General features: G+C 43.0%; 1 protein-coding gene across 2 annotated transcripts in view; it reads right to left on the reverse strand.

Annotated features, from left to right (window-relative positions):
• LOC120936244 (24-hydroxycholesterol 7-alpha-hydroxylase-like) overlaps window positions 1-12,659 on the reverse strand; it is a 114,544-nt gene that overhangs the window by 20,890 nt on the left and 80,995 nt on the right. For both annotated transcript variants that reach the window (XM_040348457.1, XM_040348458.1), the window contains 3 exons: window positions 11,366-11,499; window positions 8,974-9,069; window positions 3,737-3,825 (listed from right to left, as the gene is read on the reverse strand). In XM_040348457.1, the coding sequence (XP_040204391.1) occupies window positions 3,737-3,825; window positions 8,974-9,069; window positions 11,366-11,499 (319 nt within the window). The remainder of the gene's footprint in view (window positions 1-3,736; window positions 3,826-8,973; window positions 9,070-11,365; window positions 11,500-12,659) is intronic.

Below are 12,659 nucleotides of genomic sequence, written 5' to 3' on the forward strand. Positions count from 1 at the left end.
AGACTGTCTTTTTTTTTTTTTTAATATGGGACCAGCAGCAGAGGACTACATGCTCCTCCTGCCACTGTTTCCCTACAAACAGTCTGAGATAGAGCTAGGTCATATGACAGCTGGATATTAATTAGGAAAACAGGGACTTAGATGTTTTTTTATATATATAAAATAATTACAGTGCCATTGTTTCATCAGATTAGGAGACCCATCAGAATGTGTAACGGAAGTGATGTTTTGTGCCGCCATCTTGCTACACCCCGCACTCCTCCACAGTAAGGATACACTGAGAGGGGGCAAGCAGACATCTTGTTACACCCACCAGAGTTTTGCATTTTACACTTACTTTTAACAGTAAAGTGATTTTATATAGTGAAATACAGTAGTTAGAACTCCGTCTGACTGGTTTGATGTTAAATTTTAAAAGCAGTGGCAAGCTCATAGGTTTGCAAATCTGACAGAATTTCGCTGCTTGTAAAATTCAACATCTAACCAGTTCTAAGTACTGTATTTCACTATATAAAATCACTTTACTGTTAAAAATATGTGTAGAATTCAAAACTCCGATGGGTGCAACAAGATGTCCGCTTTCCCCCTTCTCAGTGTATCCTTACTATGGAGGAGTGTGGGGTGTAGCAAGATGGAGGTAATGGAACATCACTTCCATTACACATCTGACGGGTTGCCTAATCTGATGAAACAATGGCACAAAAATTATTTTATAAAAAAAAAAAAAAAACGAAATCTAAGTCCCTGTTTTCCTAATCAATGTACAGCTGTCATATGACCTAGCTCTTTCCCAGCCTGTTTGAAGGGAAACAGTGGCAGAAGGAGCATATAGTCCCCTGCTGCTGGTCACATATTTAACTTCCGTTACCATTCTGACGTGTCGCCTAATCTGACGAAACACCATCAACCATATACAGAAAGAGTATAGAATATGAAAGAAAAAAAGAAGAATGGACTTTGTAGGCACTATTAGAAATGTAGAAAATTATTTTTAATCTATAAACAAATATAAATACAAAACAAGATGCCTGATGCATCTGATAGAGTTATAAAATACATAGTATTAAAAGAAACAATGTAAGAATATGAAAACCAGTGAGTGGACCACAGGTAGGAGTCAGTGATGGTTGTTGTCACTGTCGCTGATAAGGACTGGTCTAGCCTGGGTCAGCACTGTTCAATTCTTGACATGTATATGTAGTGTTCCAGAAGTTGCTCTACTAGTTTCGCGGAAACAAGGCCGCTTCTTCGGGAGCTTAGGAACTATGGGCCATATTCTCGTAGATTTCCCGCGGGCGGCGCGTAAGCCATTTACACTCCGCCGCCCCAACCTACAGGAGCAAGTGCTGTATTCCCCAAACACTTGCTCCGTAGTTTGGGGCGACGGAGTGTAAATGGCCCGGCGTAGCCACACGTATCTCCAAGGGGGCGGCTTCTATTTAAATTAAGCGCGCCCCCGATTCTAACGAACTGCGCATGTGCCAGGCTTAAAATAGCCCAGTGCGCATGCTCCAGTTCTCGGCGTAAAACGTCAATGACGCCGACGTGTGCGTCATTGACGTAAAGTCGTATTCAAGAACAACTTAGGGAAACGACGTAGCCGACGGAAAAACACGACACGGACCCGACGCCATACTTAACATGGCCTACGTGGGACTTGCGTAAACTTACCCCTCATATAGCAGGGGTAAGTTTACGCTTACGCAAACGACGTTAGCGACGGTTACACGATGCGAATTCGTTCGGGAATCGGCGTATCAGGCTCATTTGCATAAACAAATGAGACCTGAACGTAAACGCCATCTAGCGGCGGGCGGAGTAAATACATTTAAGATCCGACAGTGTAAGTGACTTACACATGGCGGATCTTAAGTGTATCTATGCGAAAATGATTCTAAGAATCAGTCGCATAGATACACGGACCAAAAAAGAGAGATACGATGGAGTATCCTGAGATACTCCATCGTATCCTTACTCAGAATATGGCCCAGTAACATAGAAGATGGTATCAAAAAATAAATTAGAATACTAGTGTTGAGAACATATGCTGAACAATACAACCCACAACGGGGCATTTGAATAAGCATAGAACAAGTATTTACGATATACTGACCAATTTAATGGTGTCTTGGTAGAGTATTTGGTGCAGTCGCGCGCCGTCCAGGTTGGTGGCCCTTGCCCCACTGCACCCAGCAGGTCAGCGGAGGTGGAACAAGCTCAATGACAGTGGCCACTGGAGTCCAGAAGATGGTTCAGCCTGCATACAAGCAGGCTGTGGACTGATACAGCCCTTGCTAATGGATTGCGGTCCAGGTGGGTCTAAAAAGATAACAGGAAACATTGCCAAGTTGTGGTGAGAACGTTAAGGGGGAAGGGTATTATTGGACCTAGAAGGTATTGCAGCTCACCTGTTTGTATTGTATATGTACGATCCTCGCTGGCTCCACTATAAGCGATGTGGCTCTCCCCAAGACAACTGGAGAGTGCACACTCGCTATGCTGTTTTTGTACCCTGCGCGCGGACGTGCCAGACGTCACGCAACCCGATGGCGCGTGCGCACCTGGAGATTGTGGGCAAGCCCCAGGGCGCTGGATGGGCGGAAGAGCTGTGGGACTAAGATGGGATGAGTCCGTGTGCCATTGGTGGATGGCTGTCACCTGACTCGCTGCTGGGAGGAAAAAAAAGGGAAACCATCCAAGCAATGGCCTACCTAGATTTCAGCTGACGTTTTTTCTGTATATAGGGAAATCAATTTCCCTCCCCTCCCCCTCTTTTAAATATTACCTTTGGGTCCCCTAGACTTACCTTTTCAGTTACCTGATGTACCCCCTTGTATGCAGACTGAACCATCTTCTGGACTCCAGTGGCCACTGGCATTGAGCTTGTTCCACCTCCGCTGACCCGGCTGGGTGCAGTGGGGCAGGGGCCACCAACCTGGACAGCGCGCGACCGCACCAAATACTCTACCAAGACACCATTAAATTGTTCAGTATATCGTAAATACTTGTTCTATGCTTATTCAAATGCCCAGTTGTGGGTTGTATTGTTCAGCATATGTTCTCAACACTAGTGTTCTAATTTATTTTTTGATACCATCTTCTATGTCATAGTTTCTAAGCTCCCGAAGAAGAGGCCTTGTTTCCGCGAAACTAGTAGAGCAACTTCTGGAACACTACATATACATGTCAAGAATTGAACAGTGTTGACCCAGGCTAGACCAGTCCTTATCAGCGACAGTGACAACAACCATCACTCACTCCTACCTGTGGTCCACTCACTGGTTTTCATATTCTTACATTGTTTCTTTTAATACTATGTATTTTATAACTCTATCAGATGCATCAGGCATCTTGTTTTGTATTTATATTTGTTTATAGATTAAAAATCATTTTCTACATTTCTAATAGTGCCTACAAAGTCCATTCTTCTTTTTTTCTTTCATATTCTACACAATTACTTAGGATGTGGCACTTTATGTACCAAGGATGTTGATTGCCATCCAAGGGCACAGCAATCAAACTTTAGCATATACAGAAAGAGAAGGGATAATGTAAATAAACAGCATGTGTGTAATATCACTTTAAAGCAACCAGTTAGATACCTGCTCTCATTTCCCAACCTGCACCAGAACAATGGCAGCCTGATTCTGACTGGGTGTTACAAGGTTCACTTCTATTTTATTTAGCAGCAGTTTTTATTAACAAGTCCTTTTCCATGTCATGAAGCTACACTGACCTGCCAGGACACGGATACTTCCCTCCACCAAAGCCTATAAAGCCAGCCGGAAATACATTGTTGTTTACCATCTCCTCCGTCCAGCGTTCCTGTGGGAAGAAAGCACAGTATTTCCAATGAGGCCTTAAAGTGGTTGTAAACCCTCACATATAAAAACAGAGAACAGTGCAGCGCTAATAAATGATAAATATAGGATTCATTAAATGAAATTAATAAATAAAAAAGTTCATTTCTGGAATGGAATAGAAAGCCAGAAAGACAAGAGAAAAAATTGGTGTATTAAAGAAATAAGTCAATAGAAGCCATGAAGTGAAGGAATCAAGTGACTTAATCCAGCATCGTTTCTTGTGAAAAAAAAAATGCTGTACAAACAATGTGATGACCTCCTGGTTGCTATTAGTGGGATAAATTTCAACAGAACACCCGTGTGATAAGATTGCCTGCTTACCGAAGGAAAAGACTGCTTTGCATCAGTCTCATGGAGCCTGTGGGAAGTATGGTCTCCCAATACCCTGTCCGTCTAGATAATCTCAGTAAGACTCAGGAACTCAGCATATGATCCAGGATAACGTAAACGACAAGAAAAGAGGATCTCTCATAGCGTATAACATTTAACAAGGAGAATGGTTTAATAGATAATGCACTTACAATTATGCAGTGAATTTTGTGCATGAGGTGGTGGATTGGAGAAGCGCCTCCGCTCTGCTGTTCCGATGCTTCTCGCTACTCGATCAGAAAAAACACAGCCGGCGTTCAGGACGGAACGCGATGACGTCACGGCACCCTACGATCGTTTCGTCACGATAGGACTTCAACGGGGGATTAGCCAGATCCGTCTAATCCCCCGTTGAAGTCCTATCGTGACGAAACGATCGTAGGGTGCCATGACGTCATCGCGTTCCGTCCTGAACGCCGGCTGTGTTTTTTCTGATCGAGTAGCGAGAAGCATCGGAACAGCAGAGCTTGACAGAGCGAGAACAGGGATGTGTGTGTGTAAACAACAATATGTCTCCTCCTCTATTCACTCCCATCCCCCCACAGTTAAAACACACAGTGAGGGAACACATTTAACAGCTTGATCGCCCCTAGTGTTAACCCCTTCCCTGCCAGTGGCATGTATACAGTAATCAATGGCTCTTTTTATCTCTGATTGTTATTACAAATGGAATACCAAGGACTGTATATGTTAAGAACATTTCGCCTATACTTCACAACAGGAAACCACCCCTCTTTCCTTTATAATAATTTAGAAGCTTCCTGCCAATATGCATTTTTCGTTATTGACAATGCTGATCCAGAAGCATATATTGCTCTTGCAAGAGCTTGAAGAATGTTCTCCTGACTTTCAGGTGTCATGTTATCTAAATATGAAAAGATTGTGTATTTTTGGGAGGCCGTGGTTTGTAACACTTCCTTACTTGAAGATGCTGCTAGTGAAGAAACTGAGTGTTTCTGGAATAACTCTGAAGGGAAAAGCTCCCCACACTTTCATTCTGGTCCTCATCATTTCAATCCATAAAGTACCGTATTTATCGGCGTATACCGCGCACTTTTTTGCCCTGAAAATCAGGGCAAAATCGTTGGTGCGCGGTATACGCGGATACCCGCTTTCCCGCGCTGAGTTTTGAATACTGCGCCGACATATACCGAGCGCAGTACACGCGGGTATAGTCGGATAGTCTCGGCTCCTTCCGCGCTCACGTCCTGGCTGTACAGGACGTCAGCGCGGGTAGCCAAGCATTGCCGACAATACACGAGTGTACTGCGCTCTGTATATGTCGGCGCAGTATTCAAAACTCGACGCTGGAAACGAGCGGGAAGGACGCCGGACCAGACGAAGAGGACACCCGAAGCCGCAGACGGACTCCGGACCAGACGAAGAGAACACCCGAAGCCGCAGACGGACTCCGGACCAGACGAAGAGAACACCCGAAGCCGCAGAAGGACGCCGGACCCGACGAAAAGGACACCCGAAGCCGCAGAAGGACGCCGGACCCGACGAGGCCGACGATGGATGCCGCGCAAGACACCAAAACTGTAAGTACAAAAAAAACTTTTTTTCCAACAGGATTGGGGGCAACTTTAGGGGTGCGCGGTATACGCGGGAGCGCGTTATACCGCGATGAATACAGTATTTTTTTAAGTATCTTTAGGGCATCTCTGGCATGCCAGGATGTGTTTTGTCATCCTTGTAGCATTTGGATAGAAAGGGGTTGCCTCAATATTATAATAAGAATAGGGGTGGGTACCATCATCCTGAATTATGAGATTGGAAGAGAGGAAGGAGATACATTAAGGGTCACTCCCACATAGGGCCCTGATCGCCAGTAGTGATAGGACTGTTGCAGTACCCAGATACGAGACACTTGGTTAGTAAAAATTAACAATTTGTTACAAAAATATTAACACAATATTAACACAAAATTACAAAATAGAACAATTGACAGTCACAAAAGTGACTAGACATTACATTTAAAATCAATACAGCTCCACAGGTATATGGAGCACAATTGGGATGCAGCCATTGACATTCCCTCGGCATGTTATTGTTATATCTGGGTATCACTACTGGCGATCAGGGCCCTATGTGGGAGTGACCCTTGATGTATCTCCTTCCTTTCTTCCAATCTTGTAGCATTTGTAAAATAATATTCTCACAATATTTGCAAATTGAAGCTTTATTCTCAGCAGAAATTACACTGTGAAAATGTTTCCAAATTAGATGTTGGTCTCACCATTTTACTGAGAGGAGGGAAGGGAAGCATGCTGTGATGGAGAACATGAATGGTTAAAACGATAAAAAATTTGTCAGATACATTTCCCCTCTTACCTTTCAACTAATGAGAGTACAGAAACTATCATCTACTGCAGGGGTGCCCAACCTTTTGATGAGCGGGGGACACTTAAACGACTTGGTAACCAGTTGCGGGCCACAATAAATGGAGCAAGTGGATGGCAGCCCGCTCTACTCTATAGAGCCCACTCAAGTCTTTTTTTAGCAGATCAGATTGGAGGTAGGTGTTTGTAAACAGACACAAGTCCATTTACATCTGCCACTCCTTAGAGGTGAATGTAGGGTCTAAGGCTGCTTTCACACTGATACACTGTTTACCCGCACCGCGGGTTCACCTGTAGCTTTCCTGCAGGTTAGCTGCACTTTGCCATAGACTTCTATTATATCCTATAGGTGTGGTGCACTTTCAGAAAGCACACCAAACTTGCAGGTAATAGAAGTCTATGGCTCAATGCAGGTAACCTGCAGGTGCACTGCTCTGCACCTGCACATCCGTTTGAAAGCAGCCCAGTAACCACTGCAGAACACATATTCCCATTTATACACTGGGATTTTTGCTTTCAATATTTTTTTTATTGAAAATGAACAATGTTGTATCAGACACAAGTGACAAAGATGGAAATAACAATCGAGCTCTGTCGGATTATATTACTCATACAAATGATCCTAAACATAAAACCTATAGACAAAAAAGAGTTAATATATCCATATGACGTAAGAATAATCAAGGAAAAACACAATGTTCCCTTTTTACCGTATCCTTCCCCTCTTCCACTGTTAAATCATTAATTGAATGGTAAAAAAAAATAGAAATAAAAAAAAAATAAGAATAAAACTAATGAGCTATATTCTCGACTCCCTAGGGTCCAACTAGTGGTTGTCCCAGGAAGCTATACACTGGGATTTTAGTAATAAACTTACCTTTAGTAGCAGTATTTTACTCTAATCTATTCCATCCCAGAGCAGGAGGTCGTGGGCCACATCAGAGAGCCCAGCGGGCCACATGTGGCCCCCGGGCCACTGGTTGGGCACCCCTGATCTACTGTATCTCAACAATCACCCAACTGTAGGAAGTACAAGATGGAGCCCACAAGCAAACTAAAAACTGAAAACTTCCCCCTGCCGTGCCCCCAAGTGGCAGAAATGCATATTTCTCTTGTTTGAGAACTGCATTGAGAAGTAAAGTGTTACTTGAATTGTATTCCAGGATTTGCTTGTCTACATGCCTAACGCCGATATACGTCGGCAGAATGGCACGGCTGGGCACAATCACGTACCCAGCCGTGACTGCGGCCGCGGGACCCGCGGACCCGATCGCCGCTGGAGTCTCGCGATCATTCCCCGGAGCTGAAGAACGGGGATAGCTGTGTGTAAACACAGCTTCCCCGTTCTTCACTGTGGCGCCGTCATCAATCATGTGTTCCCTTTTATAGGGAAACACAATCAATCACGTCACACCTACAGCCACACTCCCCTACAGTTAGAAACACAGATGAGGTCACACTTAAGCCCTTCAGCGCCCCCTTGTGGTTAACTCCCAAACTGCAATTAACATTTTCACAGTAAACAATGCATTTTTAATGCATTTTTTGCTGTGAAAATTACAATGGTCCCAAAAATGTGTCAAAATTGTCCGAAGTGTCCGCCATAATGTTGCAGTCAGGAAAAAAAATCGCTGATCGCAACCATTAGTAGTAAAAAAAAAAAAAAAATGAATAAAAATGCAATAAAACTATCCCCTATTTTGTAAACGCTATACATTTTGCACAAACCAATCGATAAACGCTTATTGCGATTTTTTTTTATCAAAAATAGGTAGAAGAATACGTATAGGCCTAAACTGAGGAAAAAATGTGTTTTTTTATATATTTTTGGGGGATATTTATTATAGCAACAAGTAAAAAATATTGCATTTTTTTCAAAATTGTCGCTCTATTTTTGTTTACAGCGCAAAAAATAAAAACCGCATCAAACCGCACCGTGATCAAATACCACCAAAAGAAAGCTCTATTTGTGGGAAAAAAAGGACGCCAATTTTGTTTGGGAGCCACGTCGCACGACCGCGCAATTGTCAGTTAAAGCGACGCAGTGCCGAATCGCAAAAAGGGGCCTGGTCCTTTACCTGCATTTTGGTCCGGGTCTTAAGTGGTTAAGGTCTTCATGTTATATAGTTTGAATACCATGTCATAGATATACTATTTATCACTGTGAAACAACATATCCCACCTGTTCTTATTTCAAATTTTTCTGGAATAAAACAAAAATTTACTTTGAAAAAAAATGTTTATTCCCCTAATTTTTCCTTTTTTCCCCCAGGCCTTCCTATATCTACATACATGTCATAACTGTGATTTAGGTGGTGGAGTTTAGCTTTAAACATGCTTCATTTATCTTTAAACATTGCATACCAAAGCCACCTTATATATGTGTTTGATAAACTTACTGGTTTATATTTTTCAGGATCCAGAAAATATTTTGGGTCCCGGTGAGCCCAATACGGACACAGGAGCAACATGTCCCCAGGAGGAATCTCATAATTCTGCAGAAAGAACAAAATACAGCAATGAGTTTTTTTTAGTTAGCAACACACTGCAGTAAATCCGAAAAGTATTCACTTTACTTTTTTCACATTTTGTTATGTTACAGCCTTATTCCAAAGTGGAAAAAAATCATTATTTTCTTAAAAGTTCTACCCCATAATGACAATGTGAAAGAAGTTTGTTTGAAATATTTGCAAATGTATTAAAAATAAATGGAAGAAGTTTGGAACCACCAGGGCTCTTCCTACTGACTGAGTGATCAGGGGAGGTGACCAAGAACCCAATGTTTACTCTGACAGTGTTTATCTGTGGAGAGGAGAGCCTTCAAGAAGAACCATCTCTGCAGCACTCCACCAATCAGGCCTGTATGGTAGAGTGACCAGACCAAAGCCATCCCCCAGTAAAAGGCACATGACAGCCTGCCTGAAGTTTGCCAAAAGGCACCAGAAGGACTCTCAGACCGTGAGAAACAAAATTCCTGAATGGCAAGCTTCATGTCTGGAGGAAACCAGGCACTGCTCATTATCTGGCCAATACCACACCTACAGTGAAGTAAGATGGTGGCAGCATCATGCTGTGGGAATATTTTTCAGTGGCAGTGTACAGAGACTTCCTTGATGAAAACCTGCTCGAGATTGCTTTGGACCTCAGACTGGGGCGAAGGTTCATCTTTCAACAGGACAACGACCTTAAGCACAAAGCCAAGATAACAAAGGAGTGGCAACTTCTTGTGGGCTGGGGCGCCCGGCCCCAGCCCACAAGCTGAGCAAGTCACATGGGACTCCCCTGACGTGCCACATGACCTGCCTCTGAGACTCCTGGGAGATGTAGTTTGCTGCACTAATAAGGTCCTTACCTTTAGCACAGCTTGACTACAACTCCCACCCTGCCCCCCCCAGCCCAGCCCGCCCCTTGCCGCGACCACCAGGGCACGTTGGGAGGGAGGGCCTCTCCCGCCCCCGATTAAAGTGATCTTGCTGCGAATCTGCTGCTGAGACCACTTTTGAAAGCCAGCCTCCCACTGTGGAAGAGGATACCGGGGTTATGGCAGCTAGCTGCTGCCATAACAACGGTAATCGCTTCAAACAGCCGACGTACAGCTGCGGCTGCTGGTCCTTAAGTGCTTAACAAAGTATTGAGTAAAGGCTGTGAATACTTATGTACATGTGATCTTTTTTATTTTTTTATTTTTAATACATTTGCAAAGTTTTTCAAGCAAACTTCTTTCACGTGGTCATTATGGGGTATTATTTGTAGAATTTTAAGGAAAATAATGAATTTAATCAATTTTAGAAAAAGGCTGCAACATAACAAAATGTGGAAAAAGTGAAGCACTGTGAATACTTTCCCGATGCACTGTATATGCAAAGGAACATATAGCACTCCAGCACTCTAAAGTAAGGTTAATACAAGATGTCCAATATATCTGGTAAGGGTAAGGCTGATTTCACACTAAAAGCGCCCGAGCGAAAGAGGTAAAACGCCGCTATTTTTAGCGGCTCTTTACCGTGGTTTTTGCGGCACTTTTCGGCCACTAGTGGGGCGCTTTTAACCCCCGCTAGCGGCCGAAAAAGGGTTAAAGTACCCGCAAAACTGCGATACAGCAGCGCTTTGCTGGTGGTTCGGTGGCGCTGCCCATTGATTTCAATGGGCAGGGTTGCTGCAAAGAAGCTGCTGGCAAGACTTTTTCTGATGCCCTGCCAGCGCACCGCTCCAGTGTGAAAGCCCTCGGCTTTCACACTGGAGTGAATGGAGCCGCTCTTTCAGGGCGCTTTGCAGGCGCTATTTTTAGTGCTATAGCGCCTGCAAAGTAGTATTACCACTGGGAAAATTGTATTGATGTTGTTGTATACATGCACTTTACTTAATATATATGTTATTAGCTATAATTATATGTATAGTGTATTCATCACTAGCGCACCCACCCTCACATATACCACTGTTTATAATCTTATGATTATTTGGGTAGCAGCTGCAGTTTATTGATTTATTTATTAATTTATATTTTGGCGCAAGATATTTTTCTTCACAATCACTTGAAATCTATATGGTTTTTTATCTACCCAGACATGGATGTATTCAATTTTATGAAAGGTCGCCAGACCAACATTGAGGACATATTTCAACAAACACTTAGTGCCAATTTAGACCTCGAAAGAGGATTTAAACAACTTCAGTATGATATGGAGAAACACAGTATGCAATTTCACCTGCTATCAGAGTAGGAAGGTATGAATAAAACAATGACTTCCCATTGGCTATTACATTTTCAGAAGGTTAGAAATAAATACCTACATAGACTTTCAATGGTTTTACCACTTTCCTGAAAACCACTCCTGGAGACCTCAGCCGTAAGGCCTCGAGGACACAGGACTTCACAAAGGGGACTTTCTTCAAATCAATCGCGGTAATACTCAAATGATGCTGACCTGCCCAAAGAGAGACACAAACATTATAGGGAGCTATTTGCTCAATCACATTAACAAAATTAAATATGGTTTTGTATGTAAAGTGAAATCGGGGGCGCTGTTCATAGATCACAATAGGTGATATGAACCAGTGATATTAATTAACAAGCATATTATACCATGATTTGAGTCTGCAGCAAACACATAAGTGAAAATTCCTTATTACGAACAATAAAGTCCCAGCAAAAAATCATAAAGTTCATAAAAATCCAGTGACAGAAATCCAGTAATAGTAAAAGTCCCAACTAAAAATTAATTAGTTCATAGAAATCCAGTGTCAGAAAAATCTTGCTGTGTGAGTGAAAATGATTGCTCCACCAGACAAATAGGTAATCCTTCACCAGACAACTTGAGAAACAACACCCAAAGTGCAAAGGATAAATAATCTGCTTACCAGATGTATTCAACTTCTTTAATTAAAAAGAAAGTCAAATATCGCTTTGGCAGGATAATGCCTGCTCACATTTGGATATGACAGAAGTAGTGTGATAAACCTCTTCCTCATAGTTAAAAACAGGATATATAACAAGAATGTAAGACATCCATAGAGTAATACTGATTTAATTGTTAAAAAAAGCATAAAAACAACAGCCAAATGGCTCCTTACATTAAAGCGGTGGTTCACCCTCCATAGCAACATTTTAGCATAAATTAAGGCATAGTAGCGCGAGCTACAGTATGCCTGTCTTGATTTTTTTAGCGCGGTACTCACAGTGCAATCGTACATTGAAGATACCGACTCCCCGCGGGGAATGGGCGTTCCTATCCAGACGGAGGATGATTGACGGCCGGCTCTGGCACGTCACGCTCCCCGAAGACAGCCGGAGTAGGTCTCGGCTCTTCATGGCGCTATACGGCGCCTGCGCAGGCGCCGTGAAGAGCCAAGCCTATTTCGGCTATTTCCGGAGAAGCGTGACGTGCCAGAGCCGGCCGTCAATTATCCTCCGTCTGGATAGGAACACCCATTCCCTGCGGGGAGTCGGTATCTTCAATGTACGATTGCACTGTGAGTACCGCGCTAAAAAAATCAAGACAGACATACTGTAGCTCGCGCTACTATGCCTAATTTTATGCTAGAAAAATCAGGTGTTTTTTCACTTTTTAAGGGGAGCAGCATTTTT

Source organism: Rana temporaria, chromosome 4, assembly GCF_905171775.1.
Source record: "Rana temporaria chromosome 4, aRanTem1.1, whole genome shotgun sequence".
NCBI classification, from domain to species: domain Eukaryota; kingdom Metazoa; phylum Chordata; class Amphibia; order Anura; family Ranidae; genus Rana; species Rana temporaria.